The 27,996-nt window shown below is 58.9% G+C and overlaps 1 protein-coding gene across 3 annotated transcripts; it reads left to right on the plus strand.

Moving 5' to 3' along the window:
* On the plus strand, positions 1-27,932 carry HIP1R (huntingtin interacting protein 1 related). Of its 3 annotated transcripts, none has more exons than XM_024256087.3 (32): positions 1-250; positions 13,247-13,310; positions 13,684-13,826; positions 14,020-14,076; positions 15,113-15,193; positions 16,010-16,086; positions 16,411-16,472; positions 18,997-19,137; positions 19,866-19,923; positions 20,014-20,089; positions 20,225-20,365; positions 20,517-20,578; positions 20,797-20,869; positions 20,953-21,136; positions 21,229-21,317; positions 21,405-21,521; positions 21,598-21,699; positions 21,995-22,189; positions 23,070-23,217; positions 23,317-23,403; positions 23,809-23,916; positions 24,030-24,166; positions 24,394-24,504; positions 24,740-24,798; positions 25,029-25,059; positions 25,130-25,192; positions 25,407-25,507; positions 25,663-25,768; positions 25,900-26,023; positions 26,113-26,174; positions 26,290-26,496; positions 26,688-27,932. In XM_024256087.3, exons 1-32 carry the CDS (start codon positions 194-196, stop codon positions 26,733-26,735), a joined length of 3,171 nt encoding a protein of 1,056 aa, XP_024111855.2. In that variant the 5' UTR covers positions 1-193; the 3' UTR covers positions 26,736-27,932.
* Positions 27,933-27,996: the final 64 nt, after the last annotated feature.

A 27,996-nucleotide genomic window follows, 5' to 3' on the forward strand; every position in this document is an offset into this window, starting at 1 on the left:
GGCGCTGGCGAGGTGTCCGGTTGCGGAGCCGGCTGCGTCTCTGGAAATGCGTCCTGCATCCCCGCATGGATAACAGCTGCAGCTATGTCAGAATTGCACAAAGAGAGGAGAGTGTCATTGTGTGCCTTTTGACACATACGTTAAGACCAAAAAGGAAAAAAAACGTCTATCTGTGCTGCCACCGACCAGGCTCATGGAGGCCAGATTTTCTCCAATTAACCAGATCTTGCCCTGGTGCAGACAAGACTTAGTGAGTTCGGGGAAGGGGTGGGGAGAGGGAATTGGCCGGGGTCCCTACCCTGGGTGGAAGAAGGAGGGATGGGTTCCCCCTCCCCCTCCCTTCCCCTCCGGGTTTAGGCAGGGGATTAGAGGTGGGGAGGAGCTGGGGGGGGCTTTTGGCTTGTGCCCCAACCTTGTGAGTGAGGTGGGGGTTGGAGGTGTGCGCGGGGCGGGGCGTGTGCCGGGGTCGCCGCGGGTTGGGGGGTTGGGGGTGTGCGGGGAGAGGCGCGTGTCCCGAGATCGCGGGGGGTGGGGTTGGAGGTGTGCGGGGGCAGGGGCGTGCCCTGGAGTTGGGGGCGGGCGAGGCGTTTGCGGGCGCGGGGGGCGGGGTTGGAGGTGTGCGGGGGAGGGGCGTGCCCTGGAGTTGGGGGCGGGGCGAGGCAGGCTCCTCCCCGGCGGGCGGACCCGGGCGCGGCGCGGTGGCCTCGCGGTGCCTAGGCTGGGGCTGCCGGACCGTGAGGCTGTGAGCCGCGCGGACGGAGCCGGGCAAGAGCGGGCGGTGGCGGCAGGATGAACAGCATCAAGAACGTGCCGGCGCGGGTGCTGAGCCGCAGGCCGGGCCATAGCCTGGAGGCCGAGCGCGAGCAGTTCGACAAGACCCAGGCGAGCGGGTGGCGGGTGGCGGGTGGCGGGTGGCGGGCGGCGGGCGGCGGGCGGGCAAGCGGCGTCCCTGTCCTCTCACGCGCGAACGGCTGGGGCCCGGGAGGCGCCGGCCAGGGGCAGGGGACGGCGCGGGGGCAGGGCCTGTGTCCGCCCGGGCTCTCCGAGAGCTCCGCGGCCCGAGCCGACCGGCGCGCAGGTGAACCGGAAGCCGCGCTCCCCGCTCCTGCCGGGCGCTCGGGCCCAGAGGCGCCGGGGCTGAGGGGGCCGGGGTCAGGGTGTGCGCGGGCCGGGAGCGCCGGAGCTGAGGCGGCGGGGGACGGAGATGGGGCCGGGGTTGGGTGTGCGCGAGCCCAGCGCGCCGGGGGCCGAGGGGGCTGGGGATCCAGGTGCTCCCGGGGCCGGCGCGGCCCGACTGGGGTCCCCGCCCTTCCGTGCCTCTCCTTGCCGGCTCCTGCCCCCGTCTCCTACCCGCTGAAACCGATGCCCCCACGGGCAGTTTCCTTAAAGGAAATTCCTTAAACTCCCAGCTTCCTTCTCTCGTGAGCAGTTTCCCAGGGCTGCACAGTCTCCTATTATTTGCTGGGTGAAAAGCTTCTCGTATGTCGCCAGACTTGTTTGCCCGAGCGCTGCCCACGTATAAATAGGTGCACACCCCCTCATTAAATACCGGCGCCCGACAGACAGAAACTTCCTGGGGCTCCTTTCCTGCGCCTCCCACGCTTGTATCTCTTCCAGATGATGCCTATCCTGGGAAGGCTTTAGAAATTAAATAAGGGCGCGGGTGTGCGTTTTGTACTTGTGTTTGTGCCGGGGACCCACGATGCAGACGTTGCTGCGTTTCTGGTTTCCTGTTGCTTTTTATTTTACAAACTCTTGAAGTGCTCTCAGGCTTGGGGGATGGGCGGTGGAGGGGGGGCATACTTGTTTATTTGCCAAAATAAGTCAACCAGGACTGAAATGGCTGAAAAATTTTACTCTAGAGGTAAAGGAAGCCAGAGGACCCCTCCCACTTCTGTCTAATGCAGGTTGGTGACATTTGCGTTTGTGGCGGCTATTTGCAAGTTCCGTCCCACTTGTCCTTGCAGAGAGCGATGACTTCTGCGGTTGCCTTCACATCTAGTTAGCACATGCACTCTACAACAGCTTTCGTTTTGAAATGAGAGAGAACGCAGGGAGACCTTCTAACCTTTGTGCTTGGGATTGACCCAGAAAGCGATAATAAATCCTGAGGATATCAAGGCTTTAGAAATGCCACGTGCTGGAACCCAGGTGGCTGCAAATTACCAATTTATCCTTGTGAGCTTCATCACCATGAACTGGTTCAGCCCGGCTAGCCCGTCATTTTAAAAAAATTTAAAGTCACCAATACATAATTGTGCCAAGAACTTGTAGATCATAGGGAGAAAACCTGAATTGGCAGACAGATCTGGATGTTGTCAGAAACTTTGTTTATTCACTGAGTTTTTTCCCGTGCCTTTGAGGAGGCATAAAGAGGTCTGATTGCTACATGGAGGAGATGGGATGTGAAGGACCAACTTCATTGATCTTACTCTTAAATGATAAGAAGGGCAACCTTCCTGAGTGTCAAAGAGAGACTCTCTGATACAGGACCACACATTTTAGTGGTTGGTTTGATACACAAGAAGGTGGATTTTTTTTTTTTAAATTAAAGACAGAGTCTCTCTCGTTGCCCAGGCTGGAGTGCAATGGCATGATCTCAGCTCGCTGCAACCTCCGCCTCCCGGGTTCAAGTGATTCTCCTACCTCAGCCTCCCAAGTGGCTGGGACTACAAGCGTGCGCCACCACACCTGGCTAATTTTTGTGTTTTCAGTAGAGAAGGTGTTTCACCATGTTGGACAGGCTGGTCTCGAACTCCTGACCTCAGGCGATCCACCCACCTCACCTCGGCCTCCCGAGGTGTTGGGATTACAGGCGTCTCACCAAAGGTGGATTGTTTTGTTTTGTTTTGCTCTGGGTTTTTCTCAGAGGCTAAGAGGGCCACTTACAATGAGTAACTTTGCAATGGGTGAATGTCACAGGACTTACCTATTCTCGGGCCCCATTTTCTGGAAAGATGGAGTTTGAGTTCATTGTCTGGGTTTGCTCGTCTTCACAGTGACTTATTGAGGAATGTAAGAATGAGGTTTTGTACGTGGTTAATATTTAATTAGATCGTTCCCAGAAATAATCAGGTGAGCCGCCAGCCAGGCCCCGTGGTGGAAAAGGACCTGGAGAGCTGAGGTTGCTACTTCCATGTCTCCTTCGGGACAGAAATTAGCACATGCAGTCCAGGGACCTGGCTTCCTTTGTAATATGCTGCTTGTGCACTGTGTGCTGTGGCAGGAGCACTAGGCTGGCTTAGAATTTAAATATTCACTAGCCTGCCAACCTCGCTTTCCTCCCCTGGGCTCCTGGGTCAGGAGGAAGATAATAGCTTTCCTGTGAGCTTTTTTGACAGGACACACTCTGTTTGCAAATATCTCTGGGGTTAGCGCTCAGGAGTGTGAAGAGAGGCGATCATGTGCCTGCTGGGAGCTGGTGCCTGTGATTGTTGCATGGTGTGTGTGTATAATCCCAGGGAATGTCCAGAAAACCAGTGTATGCTTTTCTTCCCTATGACTTTAGTCCCTTTGGTAAAAAACAAAACAAAAAAAAACCCTTTTCAATATGGAGGTGACAAACTTTTATTGTCTTGTTGCTGTTGTTTTCTGAATACAGAATACTACAAAATACAGCATGCTTGTATTTGGAACCTGAACACTGCCTGTACCATTTAAAAAGAGGGTGTGGTATCATAAAGACACTAGTAGGTAGGTAGACCTAGGCTCTAGCCTGTGTCCCTGGCAAGTTGCTTAACTCGTAAATCTATGTCCTTGTCTGAAAAAAAAACCATACAGATCGTTCCAGCTATCGTATAGGGCTGTTGTAAGGTATAAAAGAGACCGTGTGGCAGCTAGAACCTGTGACTATGTTAATGACTTAGTAAGGCGTTGCAGCTGGAATTAGAGTTTCTCATCAGCTGAGATGGTCCTTGAGATGGGGCCATGCTCCTGGGCTACCAGGTGGGCTCAGTGTAATCACAAAGGTCTTTAAATGTGGACAAGGGAGGCAGGAGAGGAGGTTGGAGTGAGGCCGTGTGAGAAAGACTTCACCGCCTGCTGCTGGGGAGGAGCCACTAGCCAAGGAGTATGGGTGTCCTCCACAACCTGGAAAAGGCGAGGAAATGGATTCTTCCCTAGAGCCTCCAGGAGGAAACACAGCCTTTCTGACACTTTGCTTTTAGTCCTGTGAGACCTGTTTTAGACTTCCGACCTCCAGAACTACGAGTTTGTGTGATTTGTTATGGCAGCCATAAGGAACTAATACATCCAGTATGTAAACATGAAACAGCACCTAGGGCATAGCAGGGCCTCAGCAGATACTCGGCCCAACCGTCTTTCTCCCTTCCCTCCCTCTGCTGAAAAGTTTAAAATCTAGAGAAGAAAGCATCTTTGAAGCATATTATGGAGAAGGACTCAGTTAGGAGTACTGGAAATGCTAATGGTGAGTCCTGCCTTTTCCTGATCTGTGAACCTTTCTGCTTCACTGGGCCTCAGTTTCCGCTGCAGGCCCAGAGGATGGAGATCAAGCCCAGAAGATTCCTCTCAGGTTAGGATGAGAGAAACCCTTTACTACATTGCAAGGCCTCTGGCCACTGCTGAGTGAGCCAAGTCTGGCAGGTGAGCATTAACTGTAGACATAAAACTACCCAGGTGTGAGGGGTTCCTGCGGGGCAGGGACTGTCTAGGGCAGCAATATGTGGAAACAGTTCGTAGGTCCAGTTTTCCAGGTCGATGACATACATGCTTAGCATCCCCCGTGAAACCAAAATCCTGTCAAGATTAACATTTATTGACAACTGAGGGCTTCTCAGCCCCGGCGCACAGTAGAGCAGTGTTGTCCAGGAGGAACCAGAGGCAAGCCATGTGTGTACTTTTAGATTGTCTAGTAACTACTAGAAAAGTCAACAGAAACAGGTGAGATTAACTGTAATTGCATATTTTATTTAACCCAGTATATCCAAAAGATAGCCCTTTCAACATGTAATTGCCACAAAAATTATGAGTAGGAGAATTTACATTCTTTTTCTCCTACTAAATCTTTGAAATAGGTGTGTACTGGACACTCACAGCTGATCTCAGTCTGGACTCACCACCTTTCCAATACTCACAGCCCCCACCGGCCAGCGGCTGCTGTGCCGGACAGTGCAAGTGTTAGAATCATCTGGTGGCTTTTAGAAAAGGGCAACGTTTACGTGTATAGGAGTGATTTGCCCGCAGCATGGCACGGGCGTTGAGCTCGTCGTTCCTGGGCGTGCCCACTGCTGTCTCGCCCCGTGACATCCTCTGCTCGGTTCCACCCCATCAGCCCACATGGCGATGCCGTCGTGGTGATGCCCGGCAGGCCGCTGACTTCCCGACCCCTGGGCTGCATATTGCCTCCCTGGGAGAGCTATTCCAGAGGCTGTTCTTGGTCCAGGTTGGGGTGGGAAGGGGCCGCCCATCCCTGACCTCCCCCTCCCTGTCTCTGATGTGCTTTGATGCCCGTGACACATTCCTGAGCGCCGCTTGCTGTCTCACCATTTGGCCTGTTCCTGTAGCTTTGGGGTATGCCCCAGGAAGGTCCGAGTCATCTTTGTACCCTCTAAGAGGTGAAGAGATGCGAACTGTGGCCACGTGTGGAATGGCAGGGCAGTCAAGAGCAAGCTCCAGGTTCAGCCCCTGGCTCTGTCCCTTCACCACTCTGCCTCAGTTTCCTCATCTACAAAATGGGGGCAATAATATTACATACCTCCTGGAGTGGTTGTGAAGATTTACAGGTGTTCATAGTGCCTGGTGTGTAGTGAATGCTGTGTAAGTGTTGGCTGTTATGTTGTGTTCGGAAGAGCAGGCTGGGCTGAAAGAAACAAGCTCCCTGTTGGGCTCTGCCCAGTGCCCTTAGATTAGCTGTAAGCGGAGGCCTTGTGTGCTGGGGCGGTTGGGGAGAAAAGTGGATCTGCACAGAGGTTGGGGGACTCAGGCAGGTGGGGACAGCACTTCCCTGGAAGAGTGAGCCCAGAGGTGCCACATTATGAAGACTCTCCAGGGTTGGGAGGATATTCTGGGGGACGACAGCCTCAGGAGGTGCGGACAAAGCCAGCAAGAGCCTTCCCTGGCAGAACTGCTCACCCTCTGAATAGGGACAGGCGCAGACGAGGCCCCTTCTCTGACCTGATCCAGACGCCAGCCTCCCAACCAGCGCTGCACCGGTCATTCGTGAATGAAACCCAGCTAGCCACTGGATCCCAGCAGCTTAAAGTGGAAAGCCTCTGAGTGGAGTCCAGGCCTGCTTGGCCGAGGGACAGGGATACCCAGCCGGCTAACCTGAGACGCCTTGGCTGCTCTGTTGGCGATGCCCTTACCCGCCCCCTCCCCGCCCAACTTGGTAATCTGCGATGCTGACTTGAATATCACCTCCTCTGTGCAGCCACCCGCTGCCGTCCTCCTGCCCAAGCCTCTCTGTGCTGCCCAGTCCTCATGACATTATTTGTGCTGCTTCCACATCTGTCCTGACACACTGCGGCTGGCCCAGCAGAGCGGGAGGAAGCAGACAGACATGGGGTGGGCACGTGTGTAGACCAGGCTCACCTGAGAAGTGGGAGTGTGTCACCTTGCTGAGCTCCCCGAGCAACTGCCCAGACCTGCACCGGCCACCTACCCTGGGGTCCTCAGGCAGGGCCACGTCGTAAGTGGCTGGATGAGTGGATGCTCAGGGGCCAGTGGTCTCCCTTCTTTGATGCTGTCTTCTTGGTGATGTCTGAAAGGCTCATGGCCATCCATTCTAGAGAATGACTGAGGCCTGGAGAAAAGTTTATTTGGGGCGAGATTGTTTTTTCTCTGGCTAAAATAAACATGATCTTCAAACTGCAGTAGGTTCATCTGCCTGGAGGTGACTCAGGCTCCTGGCTTTTGGGACAGACGGGTTTGTGGAGTGATGTCACCAGGGCCCAGGGAACAAAACTGCACGAGCTGGCTGCCTGTCACTTCCAGAGCCAGCCTGGCAGAGGGGTGATGCAGGAACAGTCCTCCTACTACTGGGTGTCACCCACAAAGCCTGGGGCGGAGATGGCAGTGGGTCAGGCGACAACATTGTAACCAGCGTCCTGGGGAAGGAACCTGGGCTCTCATGCTCCCCTCGGGAGCTTTCCTAAACGCTGAAATGACAGAGTGGCCAGGACCAAGCAGGCCTGGGTGAGAGTGAGGGGAGATACAGGTTAAATGGAGCGGAGCAGTTGCCCCTAACTTCCTGTCTGCCGGAGCTGACCCAGCTGTCCACCTCGCTGCTTTGCATGTGGCTGTATCCCGGCCTCCTCAGCTACAGAAACCCTGTGTTTGCTCTGTCAATGGCCTTTGAGGGGACAAACGCATTTGAATGAGATCTCTCTGTCCTTCAACCAACTCTTTGGAAATGTTAAAGCAAAATAACCCACCGCTCTGCCAGCGTCCGTCCGTGTGCCCCAGCTCTTTGAAGAACGTTCTTGTCCCTGCCAAGTGCTGCTGTTAGGTGCCACGATAATACAGCACAAGGAGGCTTACGTCTGATTCATTTCAGCGTTGATTTTAAAAATAGAAATTGTTTTATAGTTATTTCTATTATGCAGCTCTAGTGGATAAATTATTAGCTGGAGAAAGAGAGGCTCAGTGCCCTGAAGTCGTCCAGTACTTGTCTTTGAAAGAGCTCTTGTTCCTTCGAGTGTTCACCCTTCCATTTGCCCAGTGGGGATTTGCTGACAGCCAGATGTTGGTTTGGGCCTAGAGATAGAGCAGGAAGGAAGATGTCCCTGTATTCGGGGGTTGGAGGTGGGGACAGTATGATCGGTGGACAGACAACTCCGGAGCCTCCTGGGCCACAGGGTGCTGCGGGGTTGGCGTGTGGGGCGGCCGCTGCCTGGAGCCTCCCAGCTCAGTCGCCTGGCTTTGCTGACAGTGCCCATTCCTGCAGTCTGTTTCCATCTGGACTCCACATCAGGCCTGGGCCAGCAGCCTCTCGAGAGCGTCCCCTGCCTGATCTCCCCTCTTCTGAAGCAGCACTCACTGAGATGCTCGCCAGGGTGGTCCAGGGACCAGCGCAGCTCTGGGCTGCTCACGAGTCAGTGGGCCCCGTCTGGCCTGATTGTTCCTGGAAGCAGGGCAGGTGTATCCTGGGGCTTGGGCTCCCCCTGGCCACTGGACTGAGCTGAAGGCCACAGCCCAGAGGCAGATGCCCTCACCCCAAGGGATGGGGGCAGTGGGAAGGCCCCTTGGCTCTGCCAGCCCCAAGGCCTTCGTTACTCGGGATTTGAACAAATCCTGATCCAGAGCCCACTCCCAATTTGGAGGCATGTTAGCAGGCCCTTGGGGAGCGGGGTTCCTGTGGTGGGACAATAAGGATGTCTACGTTGACACACTTCTCCCGCACCCAGCCCTACCCCGCACCCTGAACTGTGAAGGCCATGCAGCCCAGGGCCGCCTGGGAGGGGCCTGAGGGGCTCCATCTCTGGCCCACATTTTTTTGTTATTTATGACCTTGGACAGGTGGTTAACCTGCAGCCTCAGTGTCCTCCCCCGCCCGCCTGCTCTGAGGTTCCTTATGAGTATTAATGAGGTAACACCAGAACAAAGCTGTCTGCTCAGGGCCCAGTACAAGGCTGAGCTCAATAAAATTGATTTCATTAATAGGTTATTGAGACCTGTCTGCTGGCCTTATGGCATAGGGCATGTTCTTACACACTTGGCGATGCCAGCTATCCTGAGTGTATCTGCAGAGCCTCACCTGCCCCCTGGGCCCCTGGGTACCCCTGAGCTTTGTCCCCACTCTCTGCCCTTAAAGGTCAGGCCCCTCTTGCTGCTGGCACTGGGCAGGAGAAGAGCAGGCTCGGAGAGTTGTGAGCAGGTGGCTCCTGGGGCGTGGGTATGGACTCCGAAGATTTTTCGAGCCCCGAAAAGCTGCAGGGTCTGTGGAACCAGGCAGGAGCTGACCTCACTCTGCCCCTCTCTGCTGTCTCTGCGGACCCTCCAGCTCCCTTCCGCAAGGTGTCTCACAGCTGCTGTGGAACTCTCTATTATTGTTTTGTTTTGTTTGAGATGGAGTTTAGCTCTGTTGCCCAGGCTGGAGTGCAGTGGCACGATCTTGGCTCACTGCAGCCTCCCAGGTTCAATCGATTCTCTGCCTCAGCTTCCTGAGTAGCTGGGATTACAGGCACACACCACCATGCCCGGCTAATTTTTGTATTTTTAGTAGAGACGGGAGTTTTGCCATGTTGGCCAGGCTGGTCTCAAACTCCTAGCCTCAAGTGATCCACCTGCCTCGGTCTCCCAAAGTGCTGGGATTACAGGCATGAGCCACCACACCTGGCCTATTATTTTTACTTTTTAGAGACAAGTTCTCACTCTGTCACCCAGGCTGGAGTGCAGTGGTGCTATCATGGCTCACTGCAGCCTGGAACTCCTGGACCCAAGCAATTCTCAGCCTTCTGAGTAGCAGGAGACTACAGCCGTGCACCATTACACCCGGCTAAGTTTTAAATTATTTTTGGTAGAGATGAGGTCTTGCTAGGCTGGCCTTGAACTCCTGGGCTCAAGTGATCCTCCCACCTTAGCCTCCCAAAGTGCTGGGATTATAGGCGTGCGCCACTGCGCCTGGTCCCCCTCCATTACCGCTTCTGTCCTGCTTCCTCCAGAGACTTCCCCTGCCCCAGCCAGACACCCCTCCCTGTTGTGCCCAGCAGTGGGAAGAACAGCATCCCCCTCCTCATGCTTTCATGCTGCACATTATCACTGCATCCCCTGCAGAGCCCTGGTCCCACAGCCACTCACAGCTGTGTGGAAACTGCCCTGCCAGGCTCTGTGTGAGGCCCCTGCTTCTTGGGAGCCGGATGGGAGCTGTGGGTGCTGAGTAGTGGACAGACCCCAGCGCGGTCACATGTGTCCTTATGATCTTCCTTTCTCTAGCACTGGGTTTTTCCACCCTGAGCTGAGGTCCATAATCAATCCCTTCCACTCCTCAAAGGCTGCGGCGCCCCGCCCCAAAGGGGTGTCTCTGTGGCAGCTGACCAGCCAGCCTCTGGCCTGTGTCAGAGCTGCTGGGGTTGTTCTGGCCCGAGGGGCCACACGGGGCACAAATGCAGGCTAGAGAGAACCCAGGGATGGTCCCGGGCAGCCCTCTACCTCCCATGGCACACTGCCGTGTCCCCACCTTCAAAATGGGGAGAACTACGTTCACCCCACTCGGCAGCTATGAGGATAGCATGTTGAGAACCTCAGGACCCAGAACCAAGTATTGCTGGCAGTTGGACCTGCCTCGGGACTGTAAGCCTCAGAGCAGAGCTGTGTCAAGGACACCCTGTGTGGATTTCACCACAGAGTGAGCCCCTGAGCGCCTGCGCTGCTGCAGTCCCTCAGACCCCTGGAGCCACTTCCGCAAGGGAGGGTCAGCAGCAGACGGGAGTAGGTGGGACATCACTGGGACCTGGCCGGGCTTCTCCTGGGACAGGGCTTAGCTGCTACTGCCTGGTCAGAGGCGAGGCCCACGAAGCAGCCACAGACTCCCACTGTGTGAGCACTGTGCCTCCTTGTGTGGCGCTCCGAGCCTGGTGCACACATCTGCCCATCCTAGACACAACGGGGCTGTGTTCCCAGAGCCAGCCGGCACCCTGCCCGGGAGGGCCCTGCTGCCACGGATCCTGTCCCCTGCCGCCAGCGCGGGGAGCAGGCAGCACTGAGGCCCAGGCGCACAGCAGACCATGCCATGTGCCCAAGGCATGCCCCGTTACGCTGCATTCCTGGGGCCTCCCTCCTGCCATGAAAGTCATTTGTGTGCCAGGCACTGTTGAGGAGCTGGGGGTTCAGCAGCACCTATAGGCCGATCTGCTTCCCCTCGTGTTGCTGACTGCTGGGTGAGGGGAGAGGGTGATAAATAAGGAAACACTCCACTGTCTGAGGGTGCCCGGCCCTCGGAGTCCATCCGTCCAGGAGGTGCAGATTTCAACAGGGCGGCCTCAGGAGGGTGTGAGAGTGCCGGGTGTGGGGAGCTGGAGCTCTGCTGAGTGGGCATCTGGAGCCTAGGGCCTGGGGACACAGGGGTGGCTGCACCTTGGCCTCACTGTGTCTTTCCTCACAAAGAGGAGAGGGAAGCCCATTCCCCCAGAATGTGTTCTCTGCTTCTACGGTCCCTATCTCAGCCCCATCCCGGGGTTTCCTCAGTGTCAGGAGAAACCCCTGCATCTCTGTGTCTACAGCCTCTCTGGTGCCAGGTCTGCACCAGTCACTTCGCCTCCACCTTTCTTGCCAGGAATCTTCCGAACCAGGTGGCAGCTCAGGTGTCGGCAGCTGGGGATGGGGTTACACACCCCGGAGACGGAGACGCCTGGCTTGTGACGGGACAGCTGCTTGCCGATGAGCTGGGGGAAGTCACAGCCCCTGCCTCCTGCCCTGGGAGCCCCTCCCCACGGAAGGAACTGCCTGGGGGCTGTTCAGAGTCACTAAAGGACACAGGTTGTGGAATCAGACAGACCTGGCTTTGAACCCTGCCTTTGTCCTTATTAGCTGTACAGACAAGTATATAAGCCTTCTGTGCCTCAGTTTCCTCACCAGGAAAATGAGTTAGTCACCACTTCCCTGGGCTGTTGCTGGGAGGCGAGTTGCCCATGCCTAGCTGGGGCTGGGCACTCAGGATCCTTATCATCATCATCGCTGCTGTCATGGGCAATGTTCCGCCTCAGTGGGGGCGTGACACTCACAGCCATGGCTTCTCACAGTTGGTGGATACGAGTTTGTTCAAGGAAGGAGCTGAGGCCTGGGGTCCACTGGCTGGGCAGCCCTCAGGATCAGGCCCACCAGAGCCTCTGTGCGTTTCCTCAGGTCCTGGTTCCTTGAGATGGGACCGCAGCTGCTTCCTGAGTACGGGGAGCAGGGCTCAGGGCAGCCCCAGGACGCCTGCCTGGGAGGGTCCAGTACAATGGGCCCTGTGTGTGAAAGGGGGCCAGCATCGCGCTAGGGGCCGGGGGCGGCCCAGAGGCTGCCTGGCCCAGCCCCACAGTCCCCCAGCTCCCATCTGAGGTCCCACCAGGAAGGGCCCCCCAGCTTCCTGGGCTGGCTTTTCTCACAGAGGAAATTCCACAGTAGACCCTAATTTGGATGTCCTCTGCTCCGGTGCTGGGTGGGAGAGCGCAGTGGCGTCTGGGGAGAAAGCGCAGGAGGGTTGCACTGTCCTGCAAGCCGGCTCCCTGCCCTGCAAGGCCTGCCTGGCTCAGGCCAGCCTGTGGCTCAGGAGCCCAGCTGCCCTGGCTGAGGCTGGGGGTTGGGGAGAAAGGCTGGCCCGGAGCTGCATGTCCTATCTCAGTGTCTGCATCTGTCGAGGCCCCATCCCTCCCGCCCATGGCCTGGGCAGCTCTTCTCAGTTCACAGACATTGGTGGTGGGGGACAGAGGTTTAGCAGACCTGTTCCCGCATGAGAAATACCCCATGCCCCACGGAGCCAGGGCTGGGTGGTAGTGACAGTACCGCCGTGAGCCTTCCTCGAGAGCACAGTCACGTCCAGGAAGCCTTCTCGGAAAAGGAGGCAGTAGCCGGGGGTGGGGGAGGGGATGAGACTGCCGTAGGTGGAGCGGGAGGGATGCTGAGATTCTGGCCTTGGTCAGGTGGCACTTTGTGAAGGTGCCACTTGCGCAGCTCCGGGTGACAGCTGCAGATCCCACTCGGGCCTTCCTCCACCCCTGGCTGGGCTGCAGGTGGCAGCAGGAGCTTGACACAGTTCAACAGGGCGAGGCCCCACCCAGGAGAGGGGCAGCCTATGGGGCAGTGGGCCACAGGCCCTGGGCTTAGCCTAAGTTTCCTGAGAATGCCTCCCGAGAGAGTGGGGACAATGTGATGTGCACCCTTCATGGGGTGCCGCAAAGGCCAGGTGGGCCCCAGCCGGGGGCTCCAGTCTCAGCTGCTTTTCCCCAAGGGGAGATAGGGCCGGAGGACACCACATTGGGCCATGACCTGCGGCTCAGGGCACCACATCTGGCAGGAGAGTCAAGTCATGCAGGTTTTGGGCAGGATGGCCTCCCGGAGCCATAGCCCAGCTTTGGTCCTTGTCCCCTGACTCCTGGAGCTCTTGGTGTTCAGTGTAGTTCAGCTGCATCGATCAGGCACAGGGAAGTCCTTCAGAGGCTTAGGTTGAGGGGATTCCTGTCTCCCACATCGCTCCGCTGGCCTTGAACCCAGGCAGAATCCTGTTCAGTATTGTGCTTCTCCCCCTTGGGGTGGTGTCTCCTGGGGTGGCTGCCTGGGGCTCTAAACACTGCTCCTTTGTCCCTCACAGGCCATCAGCATCAGCAAAGCCATCAACACCCAGGAGGCCCCCGTGAAGGAGAAGCACGCCCGGCGTATCCTTGGCCGGCTCTTGGGCCAGGAGTTGGGTGTGGATGTGGGAGCAGCACAGCGCTGCAGGTGGCCTGCGGTCAGCTGTGCCGGGATCACAAGGTCCCTCGCTGAGCCCAGGGAGGAGGGTTCTGTGCAGCTTGGCTCCTTCCCATCTCAGTCTCATCACAAAAACGCCCCCATTGGGCCCAATGAAGGTTTCCTTGTCTTGCCCTAACTCTTGTCCCCTTGGCTGGACACTGGAGCTCTGGTGACCCGGGGTTGATGGGCACGTGACTGGGGGCCGGCCCTCTTCCGGCGGCTCTGGCCTCTCTCAGCCGGGTTTGCTGAGCCCCCGCGCTCCAGTCTCTGCTTCCACACTTGGCCTTGACATTGCAGGCATCATTCTGGGCACACACCACGAGAAGGGGGCTTTCACCTTCTGGTCCTACGCCATTGGACTGCCGCTGCCCAGCAGCTCCATTCTCAGCTGGAAGTTCTGCCATGTCCTCCACAAGGTCCTTCGAGACGGGCACCCCAATGTGAGTAGCAGCTGCTTCCTCTGCTCCCCGGAGCTGGGGCACTGTCCCGCTGACATGCGGGCTCTGGCCCTGTTCCTGTCCCTGTCCCCGTAGCTCTGGGCTGTTCCTCCCGCCTCGGGTGGGGAGTGCGTGTCTCAGGGCCCTACCACAGGGTCCTGGACGCTCCCCCTCTCCCATGTTCCCTGCGCTGCAGGTGCTGCATGACTGCCAGCGGTACCGCAGCAACATCCGGGAGATCGGAGACCTGTGGGTAGGTCCAGCCAGTCTAGGTCCTGCCTGGCATTCAGGGCTTTCCTGAGCATGTGGGGCTGAGCGAAGGGTGGCTCCCTGTGGGCAGTTCCCTGCGGGTGGCTGGGTTTTCCCAGGGGCCGCAGTGGGAGGGGCAGCATGAGGAGATGCTGCTTGCCTTTGAAGGCCTAGCCCAGGGCGCTCCACACGCATAACCAGTGGGCCCTCCAGCTCTGAAGTCACCCGGGCCCTTTAGTCCTCACGAGTTGGGAAATGTGGCAACACCACAGTCCGGGCACCTCAGTGGTGGTTAGAGAGCCTGTGGCAGGGCGCAGGTTCCTGGGCTCCCCCAGACCTGCTGCTGAAGAATCAGGACTGGAGGTCTGCATTTTGAGCACACTTGCTGGATGATCCTTAGACACAGTAAGGCCCGAGAGCCCTGGGGGGCCTGCAATATGGATGCACTGCAAGACCTCAGGAGTTAGAGATGTCCCTGGTGGGCAGAGGGCCTTGGCCTGATTCTCTCTGGAGCACTGTGGGGTGCTCGTCTGCTTGGGCAGGGACATAGGAGCAGGGCAGGCCCTGGACCCACAGGGAGGCCTGACCAGGGCATTATCCAACCCAGAACCACTGCCCTGACTCACTTCCCTTAAAGCGAGGAAAACATTGCCCATGGTGCCACCTGCAGATGCAGGCCCAGCTGGCCCGGCCGCAGGGGCCACGGGGCTGGAGGAGGGAGCAGGGAGGATGTGTCCAGGCGCCCGTCGGGATGTGCCTCCCTGCCAGCACCAGCACTTTAATAAAGCGTCCCTGCTCAGAATTGGCCTGCTGCCCTGGACAAAGAGCTCTCTTCTCACAAGAGTTTCTTTGGCAGGAATGACAAGGAGGAAGATTAAGGGAAAAAGCTAGAGACAGAGAGGGAGGTGGGTGGAGGCCGGGAGAAGACGTTTGTTGAATGAAGAAGTGCCCGGTGGTGGGTCACTGTCATGCCCAGGTCCTTGAGGACTCTTGGACGTGTTCACGAGCCGTGGCCCCTCACCCTGTCTGTCTTCACACAGGGACATTTGCATGACCGCTACGGACAGCTGGTGAATGTCTACACCAAGCTGCTGCTGACCAAGATCTCCTTCCACCTCAAGGTGGTTTCCCTGGGGGAGGCATGGGGCTGAGGGGCCCGTGGGCTCTTCCCACTGTGACGTTATGGCACATGTTGGGACATCAAGGGTGGGATCTGTCCTCTCCATGAGTCTTTCCATTCACCTTCCTGTCCCGACTATGACTAAAGGGGAGACAGGGAAGCCAGGGCATCAGGAAGCTCCTGGAACACTTCAGGCGTTTCCGTGGACGTGGGCACGGGCTTCCCCAGGCGTTTCCGTGGACGTGGGCACGGGCTTCCCCAGGCGTTTCCGTGGACATGAGCACTGGGCTTCCTCAGTCTTCGCTGTCCTGGCCGGGTGCTCCCCTCCTCCCAACCCCCTCCACTGCCCTCTGCCACCTATGTGGACCACAGCCTGGGTCTGCCAAGAGCAGGGCCCAGGGCCCAGGGCCCAGCATGGGGACCCCTGGTTCAGTGGCCGCTGGGTGGGGGGCCCTGGTTCAGTGGCCGCTGGGTGGGGGGTGGCCCTGGTTCAGTGGCCGCTGGGTGGGGGGTGGCCCTGGTTCAGTGGCCGCTGGGTGGGGGGGGGCCCTGGTTCAGTGGCCGCTGGGTGGGGGTGGGGCCCTGGTTCAGTGGCCGCTGGGTGGGGGGGGGCCCTGGTTCAGTGGCCGCTGGGTGGGGGGGGCGCCCTGGTTCAGTGGCCGCTGGGTGGCGGGGGGTGCCCTGGTTCAGTGGCCGCTAGGTGGGGGGTGGCCCTGGTTCAGTGGCCGCTGGGTGGGGGGGGGCCCTGGTTCAGTGGCCGCTGGGTGGGGGGGGGGGCCCTGGTTCAGTGGCCGCTGGGTGGGGGTTCTCTCCACAGCATCCCCAGTTTCCTGCGGGCCTGGAGGTGACAGACGAGGTACTGGAGAAGGCAGCTGGGACTGATGTCAACAACATGTGAGTCACTCTGCATGGCTGCATGGCCACTTCCCCTCAGCTTCCCCATTCCTTCCTATTGCGTCTCAAGCCCAGGCGTCCGCATGGGGCAGTGGAGTTGAATGAGTCCGTGGCCTTGTTGGTTGACGCTCATGCTCCCAAGGACAGAGGGTGAAGTTAAAAGGGTGGGGTGTACTTGAAGGACTGTCATCCTGGCAGAGGCATGCTGACTCACCAGAGCCATGGTGTCGGCAACGCCCCCATCCCCACTGGAGGGGGGGTCTCAGGACGAGTTGGTGGGCCCACCCACCCTTTTTCATCTCTTCCTCCACTTCTCTTGCATAGCTTCCAGCTCACTGTGGAGATGTTTGATTACATGGATTGTGAGCTGAAGCTTTCTGAATCAGGTGAGCCGTAAAGGGGTTTCGGGGGTCTGAGTGTATTGCTAAGTCCCCAGAGATGGGACGAGAAGAAAAAAGACATGAGTGATCAGACCGACTGATCACTATGAAATGACCCTGGCCAGCCGCAGTGGCTCACATCTGTAATCCCAGCATTTTGGGAGGCCGAGGCAGGCAGATCGCTTGAGGTCAGGGGTTCAAGACCAGCCTGGCCAACATGGTGAAACCCTGTCTCTACTAAAAAAATATAAAAATTAGCCAGGCGTGGTGGCGCACGCCTGTATTCCCAAGTACTCGGGAGGCTGAGGCAGGAGAATCACTTGAACTCGGGCGGTGGAGATCGTGCCCCTACACTCCAGCCTGGGCGACAGAGTGAGACTCCGTCTCAAAAAAACAAAACAAAACAAAAGAAATGCCCCTGCCCCTGCCCCTCCTGGGGTCCCTGCACCTCCAGGGATAGGTAATGGGGCCTCCTGGCCCCTCCAAAGCATGGCAGGCCCCAGCGGGTACATCCAGGATACACGTTCAGCCATCCCTTCCATCCAGTGAGTGTCACTCCATCAGCCCCAAGACGGGGAGGGTGAGGAGGTGTGCACAGGAGCCACCCTGCCAGGTTCCTGCCCCAGCCTTGGGCCATCTGCAGAGCCCAGTTGAAAGAGAGGTTTGGGTCATCCTGCCATTTTCTGCTCTAGAAAGCCTCTGAGTCACGTCAGACTTCCTAGCGGGGGAACCCGGCCGCTGTTGGACAGGAAATCTCAGAGGGCTCAGCTTCCAGGCTGGAGAACTGATTGTTCTGGGTGGCAGCTTCAAAACAACTCATGGGTGACTCAGTGCTCTTCATCAGAGGGCAAGAAGCAAATGCCTCCTTAAGGGAAAATTGGGAGTTAGAGGCAGTTTGGGCAGCCTCCCTGAGTCCCCAGGTCTGGCCTCTGCAGCTGGGTGAGCCTGATGGGCATTCAGTTCCAGTGGGTGAGAGGTGGGCTCAGAGTTGGACCCTTGTGCCTGGGAAGAGCCTGCTCAGGATCTGACGTGGAGAGCAGAGGTCAGGTGTCCAAAGGTGTGGCCCCAACTGTGCAGCAGGACCGGGCTACCAGGCTCTGTGTCCTGGCAGAGATGTGCTAAGTCTGAGCCTCTCAGCACAGAGGCCACCAGCTAGGAGCCAGGTACCCCTGGCATGGGAGAAGGCCAGTGTGGGCAGGCAGTGGTCCCACGAGGGAAGTGAACACACGCAGGCACGCTCCCCACCTGGTGACGCTGGTGTGTTGATGAAGCACAAAGGGGTGTACCAGCATCTGCTGGAGAAATTCCCAGATCTGCAGAGGTGACAGGTGCAGGGGCTTCCCTGCCTCAGGACCTGTAACAGCAAAGAAACACAAACGTCCTAAACATGCCTCAGCGGAGGCTGCATCTCGCTGTCTGGGCAGAGCAGAGAATGGAGGGCGGCGGTGAAGAAAGACATGCGTCGAATCTGTGATGGCAGAGGCCTGGCTGCATCTCGCTGTCTGTGCAGAGCAGAGAACAGAGGGTGGCGGGAAGAGAGACGTGTCGAATCTGGGATGGCCGGGAAGATCTAGAAAACATTCTACTGTGTGAAATCAAGCAGATTGCCGAACAGTGTAGACATACGTGTTTAAGATCCAAGCAGTACTTTATGTGTGCTGTAATTTTTTGCAAGGAAAACATACTTAGCATGACATGTAATTAGAGATTAAGTTTTTAAAAAGGCAAGGGGCAGCACTTTGTGTATTCCTTCTTGCCCCTCCCCCCCAGGCTCTCCCCTGTTGCTGCAGAGATTTGCAAGTGGTCCCATCACACTTGCAAGGCGGGAGCAGGACCTGAGGGGCCGGGGCACAGGTCTGTGCAGCGGGGGCTCTCTGGCTGCTCTCCCGTGCTGGCCAGCTGCCTGCTCTTTGTCATTCTTCTCTCTGCCCCAGAGAAGCTGCCAGCCAAGGAGGAGGCAGCCTCATGTTTGTCCTTTGTCCCTCCCACTTGGTAGTTCTGATACAAGACCCGATTGTCAGGGGCAGGGGAGATGGGCCCTGGGGGCAAGCGAGGTTTCAGGGTCACTTGGGGTGTGCAGAGCCAAGTTGTGACCCTAGTGCCATGTGACTTGGCAGAAGCCCTGCCTGTTCCCACATCTGTAAAGTTAGGCATTTGGGGTGCTCCATCGTGAGCCTCCTTCCTGTTCTAACATTCAGTGTGGGTTTGAGGCCCGTGGGCATGGAGCTGTCCGTCACCCTTGTCAGTCGGGCACCTCGTCCTGGGCTCCCAGGTGGAGGTCTCTGGAAGCCCTTGCTGAGCTGGGCTGGAGCTCCTTTGCCCTGACCTTGCTGTTGCCGTTGACCTCCTTCATGGGAGCATCTGGTCTTGACCTGGGGCAGCCACCAGCACGCGAGGCTCCTGTCTTGGAGGCAGGGGGCACACTGGTGTGTGGGAGCTGGCTTAGGGCCCTGCTTCGCAGTTGGACCACCTTGGGCAGGTTGCCCAGCTCCCAAGGGCTCACGTTCTTCCTCCTGCCCCTTTTGCACAGTTTTCCGACAGCTCAACACGGCCATCGCCGTATCCCAGATGTCCTCAGGCCAGTGCCGCCTGGCCCCGCTCATCCAGGTCATCCAGGACTGCAGCCACCTCTACCACTACACGGTCAAGCTCCTGTTCAAGCTACACTCTTGTGAGTGGCCCAGGGCGGCCCCTGGCCCGGAAGGCTATGTTTATGGGGCTTAGACGTTCACTGTCAAAAAACAAAGTCGAAAAATTAGAGGTTTATTCGTTTAAAAATGGCAGTAATAAACCCACTACCCATTAATAGAAATAACATACATTTTATGAAAAAAACAAAACAAAACAAAAAACCCCACTACTTTACCAAGCAAAAAACTTAGTGAGTGGCTCGGTTTTCATTTTTACAACTGAATGCCTGGCTCGGCCAGGACGGAGGCCCCACCTGCTCTCAGGAATCTCCTGCCAGGCACCCTGGGGGTGCGAGCGCAAAAAGGCAAAAGGTGTCTGGGGTGTTAGGAGAGTTTTGATCTCACCAACCCCTTGAAAGGGTCTCGTCCCTTGACCACACTTTGAGAACCACTGTGTTAGTGTCAGCCCGGGACAAATGTGTTTGGTGAAAGCGGCTTGCTAGTGCCTCCTGAAGCCAGGTGTGGGTTAGGTGAGATGTGGCCGCAGCGCCTTCCTTTCCATTGGCTGTTTCCTTCTCTAGCTCAGTCTGAACTGAGCCCTCCCACAGCGTCTCCCACAGGTCTCCCCCTCCCGATGGGAGAGCGGGCCTGGCCCAGTCTCGGGTGATCTCTGATCTGTGAGTTTGTAGCATACGGAGGAACAAGGCAGGGCAGGTGAACCCCTGAGCAGTGTGCAGAGAAGTCCTGTTACACTTGTGCCACCCTCCAGGTCTCCCTGCGGACACCCTGCAAGGCCACAGGGACCGGTTCCACGAGCAGTTTCACAGGTACTGCCTGGGACAGGGACAGGATTAAGGCCGGTGGGGGAGAGGCTCCGTGGCCCCTTCCTGAACCCGAACTTCCCACCATCTCTGCAGCCTCAGGAACTTCTTCCGCAGAGCCTCTGACATGCTGTATTTCAAGCGGCTCATCCAGATCCCCCGGCTGCCCGAGGTACCTCCCCCAGGAGGGCCCCGAGGCCCTTCGAGGACCCCAGGCACCTGGCTGGGCCCCACACAGGCTATGGAGATGGCGGAAGGAGGGTTGCTTGGGGGACAGCTGAGCAGGTCCCACCTGCCGCCCCTGCAGGGACCCCCTAACTTCCTGCGGGCCTCAGCCCTGGCTGAGCACATCAAGCCGGTGGTGGTGATCCCCGAGGAGGCCCCGGAGGACGAGGAACCGGAGAATCTCATTGAGATCAGCACAGGGCCCCCCGCGGGGGAGCCAGTGGTGAGCCCCCTGCCCAGCCCATGTCCCCCAGTCCTCCAGCTGCAGCATGAGGCCAACGGGAGTGTTGGGTGGCCAGCCCTCCCTTTGCCCACTGCCCGGCTTGGAGGGCACAGGTGAGTGAGGCAGGGGTCACCATGATTTGCTGTGGCAGGTGGTGGCTGACCTCTTCGATCAGACGTTTGGACCCCCCAATGGCTCTGTGAAGGATGACAGGTGAGGGCTGGAGGAGCCGACTGGGCTGGGAGTGGTTGGAAACGGCCTCAGCTGAGCTGTGCTCTGGACATTTCTGTCTGGAAAGGCCACGGGTGGGGAACATGAACCCGTGAGGTGCCCAAATCCTGAGTGGCCACTGAGGAGGAGACAAGTTCCTGTGTTGGGTCTGTTGACTGTTCTGGTTGACTTAACTTGAACCCCAGGACCTCTGTCCCCAGGGACCTCCAGATTGAGAGCTTGAAGAGAGAGGTGGAAATGCTCCGCTCTGAGCTGGAGAAGATCAAGCTGGAGGTGCCAGGGTGGGGATGGGCGGGGGCGGGGGCCGGGGCCCCTCACAGCTCAGGCAGGGCCCCACATCACACCTCTTCCCGCAGGCCCAGCGGTACATCTCGCAGCTGAAGAGTCAGGTGAATGCACTGGAGGGTGAGCTGGAGGAGCAGCGGAAGCAGAAGCAGAAGGCCCTGGTGGATAATGAGCAGCTCCGCCACGAGCTGGCCCAGCTGAGGGCTGCCCAGCTGGAGGGCGAGCGGAGCCAGGGCCTGCGTGAGGAGGCTGAGAGTACGTGGGGCCTCGGCCACAGGGGTCCAAGGGTGTGTCCCCAGCCCCTGCCACCTCACACGGGGCATCACTGCCTCTCCTGTTGCCCCCAGGGAAGGCCAGTGCCACGGAGGCGCGCTACAACAAGCTGAAGGAAAAGCACAGTGAGCTCGTCCATGTGCACGCAGAGCTGCTTAGAAAGGTAGGTGCAGCCCATTCTCCATCCCAGCCGGTGGCAGGGCCTCTCGGGGTTGGCAGCAGAGCATGAGCCCTTCCCCTGCCCGTGCAGAACGCGGACACAGCCAAGCAGCTGACGGTGACGCAGCAAAGCCAGGAGGAGGTGGCGAGGGTGAAGGAGCAGCTGGCCTTCCAGGTGGAGCAGGTGAAGCGGGAGTCAGAGTTGAAGGTATGTCCCTTGTGGCACAGGGCCCTGCCCCGGCATCCCCAGCCCACTGCCCCAGTGACACGCTGTCCTGTCTCAGCTGGAGGAGCAGAGTGACCAGCTGGAGAAGCTCAAGAGGGAGCTGGAGGCCAAGGCCGGAGAGCTGGCCCGCGCGCAGGAGGCCCTGAGCCACACAGAGCAGGTGCATCTGGCTTCGATGACTGGGGGTGGGGTTCTGGGGCCAGTCCTGGGTGGAAGTCAGGTCCTCTTTCCCGTGAACGGGCCATACCTGGGTGCCACTCGGTGATCCTGGGATGCAGCCCTGACCCAGACCCAGGGGCTACATGGGAGACAGGACCTACCGCTGGTCCTCAGGGAGCCCTGAGTCTAATGGAAGTGATCACTAACCCCCCAGGGCCCAGTTTGTAAGTGTGGGGGCAGGGTGGGCGGGGCCTGGGAGCTCTGTTCACATACCAGGTGTCCATGTCTGTCCATAGAGCAAGTCGGAGCTGAGCTCACGGCTGGACATGCTGAGTGCGGAGAAGGATGCGCTGAGTGGAGCTGTGCGGCAGCGGGAGGCAGACCTGCTGGCGGCGCAGAGCCTGGTGCGCGAGACAGAGGCGGCGCTGAGCCGGGAGCAGCAGCGCAGCTCCCAGGAGCAGAGCGAGTTGCAGGGCCGGCTGGCAGAGAGGGTATGGCCTCCCCAGATGCAGCAGCACTGCTGAGTTCACTGCCGCCTGGCAGCCATCGATCTCTCTCCGTGATCTGCCTGTTCTAGAGATTTCACGTAAAGGGCATCATACACGATGCATCCTTTTGTGTCCGGCTTCTTCACTGAGCATCACGTTGTCAAGGGTCACCACATCATAGCCTGTGTCAGCACCTCATCCTTTTATGGCTGAGTCGTACTCCGCCGTGTGGACAGACCACATTGTGTTTATCTGTTCATCACTTGGTGGACATTGGGGTTGTTGCCACTTTCTGGCTGTTGTAAATAGTGCTGCTGTGGGCCTTTGAGCACAAGTTTGTGTGTAAATATCTGCCATCACTTATCTTGGATAGATAGCTAATGTGTGTGGAACCCAGTAGAACTGCTGGGTCTCACCTCTGTTACCCTGTTGAGAAACTACCAGACTGTTTTCCAAAGTGGCTGCACCATTTTACACTCCCACCAGCAACGCATGAATGTTCCAGTTTCTCCACATCCTTGCCAACGCTTATTGTCTTCTTTTTATTTTAGCCATCCTAGTGGGTGTGGAGTGATTTCTCATGGTCTTGATTTGTGTTTCCCTGATGGCAAAGGGTGCTACATATCTTTTCATGAGCTACCTGGCCATTTGTGTATCTTTGGAGAAATGTCTTTTAGGACCTTGAGCTCACGTTTTAATTGGGTTATCTTTTTATTATTGAGCTGTGCACTGTGGGAAGCCTCTTTCTAGAAATCTCCACCCCCCGACCAGTGAGGGTCTCAGCTGGGCTCCAACTGGTGGCCCATGGGTCGGTCCAGGGCTGGGGCACATCCTTGGCCTTGGGGAGGGTCTCTAACCTGCCCTCTTCACCCCCCATTGCCAGGAGTCTCAGGAGCAGGGGCTGCGGCAGAGGCTGCTGGACGAGCAGTTCGCAGTGCTGCGGGGCGCTGCTGCCGAGGCCGCGGGCATCCTGCAGGATGCTGTGAGCAAGCTGGATGACCCCCTGCACCTGCGCTGTACCAGCTCCCCAGGTAGACAGTGGGGCCACACTCAGCCGCTCCCCTGCCTCCTTCCCATCCCCAGCCCTGAGCAGCGGGTGGCAGGGACCTCAGTTCTCCTTGTGCTTGCAGACTACCTGGTGAGCAGGGCCCAGGAGGCCTTGGATGCCGTGAGCGCCCTGGAGGAGGGCCACGCCCAGTACCTGACCACCTTGGCAGGTGAGTGTAGCCAGGGCAGCGCGGAGGCGGGGGCTGTGTCCCAGTTCCAGTGCCCATGGCCACCTCTTGCCTTTTGGGAGGTTTACAGACAGCAGGGACCTCTCTGGGAAGCCAAGCAGATGCCCCCTGCCTGCTCCTTCCCAGGAACCCACCCCTGCCCTGTGGACAAATAGGCTTTTGCCTCTGGGGCCTGGGCCACCATATGTCTGCAGGTGGCAGAGCACTGAAGGGCCCAGGGCCACACACACTGCGGTGTGGTTCCCACTGCCTCCTGGACGTTGTCTTGCCGAGCCCTCCTTTCCTCTTCCTCCTCCTCCTCCTGGGATAGCTGGCCACTGATGGTGGTCCCAGTGCTAGTGTCTCAGTGTCATCCTCCCCCAACCTCGGCCCCACACACCCGCACAGATGCCTCCACGCTGGTGGCAGCTCTGACCCGCTTCTCCCATCTGGCTGCGGATACCATCGTCAATGGCGGTGCCACCTCGCACCTAGCTCCCACCGACCCTGCCGACCGTAAGTGGGTCCTGGGATGGCAGGTTCTGTCCGCCTCACTAGCTTGTCTACCCTGGGGGTCCTTGTGGGGCCTGTGGGAGCAGGGCTCCACTCACGGTCCTTTCTCACCCCAGGTCTCATAGACACCTGCAGGGAGTGTGGGGCCCGGGCTCTGGAGCTCATGGGGCAGCTGCAGGACCGGCAGGCTCTGCGGCACATGCAGGCCAGCCTGGTGCGGACACCCCTGCAGGGCATCCTTCAGCTGGGCCAGGTGAGGCACAGCTGAGTGTGGGTTTGAGAGGCTTGGGTCTGCCTCTGACCTCTGCACCCGCCTCTGGGTTGGCTGAACAGGTGTTTGTGCGTGGAGCCTGCAGCCTCAGGACACAGGGTGGGGACCATGCACCCTCCTCGATCCCTGTGGCCCCCAACCTCTTTCCCAGGCTGCCCGTGGGATTGAGGGGATGGAGGCTACCCCTGTCTGACTCCCATCCTCACCAGGAACTGAAACCCAAGAGCCTAGATGTGCGGCAGGAGGAGCTGGGGGCCATGGTAGACAAGGAGATGGCGGCCACATCCGCAGCCATTGAAGATGCCGTGCGGAGGATCGAGGTGAGCACGGGATCTGGGGACTCCCCTCATTCCTGTGGAGCTTTGGGGGCCAGAGGCCCCAACTGGGTTGGGTACAGGCTGCACCCACTCCTGCTCTCAGCCTCCAGACAGAGGACAGATGGTGTTTTCCAGGGGCCTGTGAGGTCAGAGCTGAGAGGGCAGGAGGCAGCCCTGGCTTTCCCAGGACCACAGTCCCCTCCTCCCAGCCAGCTCACAGCTCTGTTCTTGGGTGCAGGACATGATGAACCAGGCACGCCACGCCAGCTCGGGGGTGAAGCTGGAGGTGAACGAGAGGTGAGCCCCCCCTTCTGTCCCTCCAGGCCCAGCCTGAGGTGGGCTCCCCATGGCCCCTAAGGTTCTGCCCCCAACTGTTCTGCTCAGGGGAAAGGAAGGCCTGGCTCAGAGCAGACACTCTCTCCCCAGCTGCTGAGCCCTGCTGTGGCCAGGCCCGCCATGGTGTCGTGTGGGCTGCCCTGCGGGCTGTCCTGCAGAGCAGCAGCTAAGTCTCTCCTTCTCTCCCCCAGGATCCTCAACTCCTGCACAGACCTGATGAAGGTGAGGGGCTGTGACCCGGGGGGGTCTGCACCTGGAGGGCCACCAGTCATTGCTGTCTTGGTCTCGGCAGGCTATCCGGCTCCTGGTGACGACATCCACTAGCCTGCAGAAGGAAATCGTGGAGAGCGGCAGGGTGAGGGGCCGGCCGGCAGCAGGGCACAGTCCACAAGGAGCCTGACCCCTAGCCTAGGCCACCCTGGGCATGAGACCCCCCATCCGCTACCACAGGGAGGCCTCAGGGATTTGCCCTATGGCCAGAGTGAGGGGGAGAAGGGCCCTTGTGGACCCCTTTCCACCTTTGGTGTCCTTGACTGGCATGTCCTGCCCTGTTCTCCCATCGCCACTAGGGGGCAGCCACGCAGCAGGAATTTTACGCCAAGAACTCGCGCTGGACCGAAGGCCTCATCTCGGCCTCCAAGGCTGTGGGCTGGGGAGCCACACAGCTGGTGTAGGTTCCCCTGGGTAGGGGGGTGCAGGGGGCTGCTTCCTGCCAGTTGGAGCAGTTTGGGGGTCAACAGGGTGCAGAAAGTAGAGGGGGTGTGGAGTGGTGCCAGCTGTCCATGGGGTCAGAGACCCTGGCCCTGACTGGCCCTTGCCCCGCAGGGAGGCGGCTGACAAGGTGGTGCTTCACACGGGCAAGTATGAGGAGCTCATCGTCTGCTCCCACGAGATCGCAGCCAGCACGGCCCAGCTGGTGGCGGCCTCCAAGGTGAGCTTGCACGCCGACAGCAGCACACCGGGCTCTGGGCCCAGCTTGGCCTGGGCTGTGGCTGCCAAGCCCAGGCCTGCTGCTGCCCTGAGCTGGGAGACCTGGGCCCACTCTGACCTCTCGCCCCTCAGGTGAAGGCCAACAAGCACAGCCCCCACCTGAGCCGCCTGCAGGAATGTTCTCGCACAGTCAATGAGAGGGCTGCCAGTGTGGTGGCCTCCACCAAGTCAGGCCAGGAGCAGATTGAGGACAGAGGTGAGTGCCAGGTGCCAACGAGGGCTGCTGGCTCCCGAGACTGAATGGGGGTGGGCGCCCAGATGTTCACCCCCTTGTCCTCCGGCCAGACACCATGGATTTCTCCGGCCTGTCCCTCATCAAGTTGAAGAAGCAGGAGATGGAGACCCAGGTAGGCGCCCATGGCTGCCCCGTGACCTCTGAGCTCATCCCTCGAGCGAAGCCTGGACCCAGGAGAGAGCTCCCTGGGGAGGCTGGGCTGGGCTGAGCAGGCCGTGTGGCTACAGGTGCGTGTCCTGGAGCTGGAGAAGACGCTGGAGGCTGAACGCATGCGGCTGGGGGAGTTGCGGAAGCAACACTATGTGCTGGCTGGGGCATCAGGCAGCCCTGGAGAGGCGGCGGCCATCCGGCCCAGCACTGCCCCCCGAAGTGTAACCACCAAGAAACCACCCCTGGCCCAGAAGCCCAGCGTGGCCCCCAGACAGGACCACCAGGTGCCGTCTGTACTGGGATGGGGGAGTTCCTGGATGGGGGTGCCATCCCCAGCCCTAGAGAGGCACATGGTGCACGTCCCTGGGGAAGTCAGGGACCACTGACAACATGCCGGGAGGAGCTTGCTCAAGGGAGAGGTGGGGCCCCAGGAGCCTGGCCGTGACCACTGACCCCCCACCTTTAACCCCTGCAGCTTGACAAAAAGGATGGCATCTACGCAGCTCAACTCGTGAACTACTAGGCCCCCCAGGGGTCCAGCAGGGTGGCTGGTGACAGGCCTGGGCCTCTGCAACTGCCCTGACAGGACCGAGGGGCCTTGCCCCTCCACCTGGTGCCCAAGCCTTCTGCCCCACCGTCTGCATCAGTGTCCTCAAGGCCCCTGGCCCTTACTGAGCCTACAGGGTCCTGGGCCATGTGGGTGGTGCTTCTGGATGTCTGTCTCTTATTTACCTGCAGAAGGAACTTTGGGGTGCAGCCAGGACCCGGTAGGCCTGAGCCTCAACTCTTCAGAAAATAGAGTGTTTTTAATATTCCGAGCTAGAGCTCTTCTTTCTACGTTTGTAGTCAGCACACTGGGAAACTGGGCCAGCGTGGGGCTCCCTGCCTTCTGGACTCCTGAAGGTCGTGGATGGACGGAAGGCACACAGCCCGTGCCGGCTGATGGGACGGGGGTCAGGCATCCTGTCTGTGGCCTTCTGGGGCACCGATTCTACCAGGCCCTCCAGCTGCGTGGTCTCCGCAGACCAAGCTCTGGGTGGGCTAGAGGAATGTCGCCCATTACTCCTCAGGCCTGGCCCTCGGGCCTCCGTGATGGGAGCCCCCAGGAGGGGTCAGATGCTGGAAGGGGCCGCTTTCTGGGGAGTGAGGTGAAGACATAGCGGCCCAGGCGCTGCCTTCACTCCTGGAGTTTCCATTTCCAGCTGGAATCTGCAGCCACCCCCATTTCCTGTTTTCCATTCCCCCGTTCTGGCCGCGCCCCACTGCCCACCTGAAGGGGTGGTTTCCAGCCCTCCGGAGAGTGGGCTTGGCCCTAGGCCCTCCAGCTCAGCCAGAAAAAGCCCAGAAACCCAGCTGCTGGACCAGTGCCCTCAGGGAGGGGACCCTGCAGCTAGAGCAAACTAGGCCCTGGCTTTGCCCATCAGATTTGAATGAATGTGTGTCCCTTGAGCCTGAGGAGAGCGGCAGGAGGGGTGGGACCAGGCTGGGAGGACAAAGCCAGCAGCTGCCATGCCCTTCTGCTCCCCGCACCCCGTCCCCGGCCCCAGCCCCAGCCCCAGCCCTAGCCCTTTAGCCGTTCACCCTGTGCTCTGGAAAGGCTACCAGATACTGGCCAAGGTCAGGAGGAGCAAAAATGAGCCAGAACCAGCGCCTTGGCTTTGTGTTAGCATTTCCTCCTGAAGTGTTCTGTTGGCAATAAAATGCACTTTGACTGTTGTCACTGATGCCCCAGAGGGAGGGGCTGTGCCTGGCTCTTCATTCCTCCAGGGACACGTGTTCCCTTG

This window comes from Pongo abelii, chromosome 10 (genome assembly GCF_028885655.2).
Source record: "Pongo abelii isolate AG06213 chromosome 10, NHGRI_mPonAbe1-v2.0_pri, whole genome shotgun sequence".
Lineage (NCBI taxonomy): Eukaryota > Metazoa > Chordata > Mammalia > Primates > Hominidae > Pongo > Pongo abelii.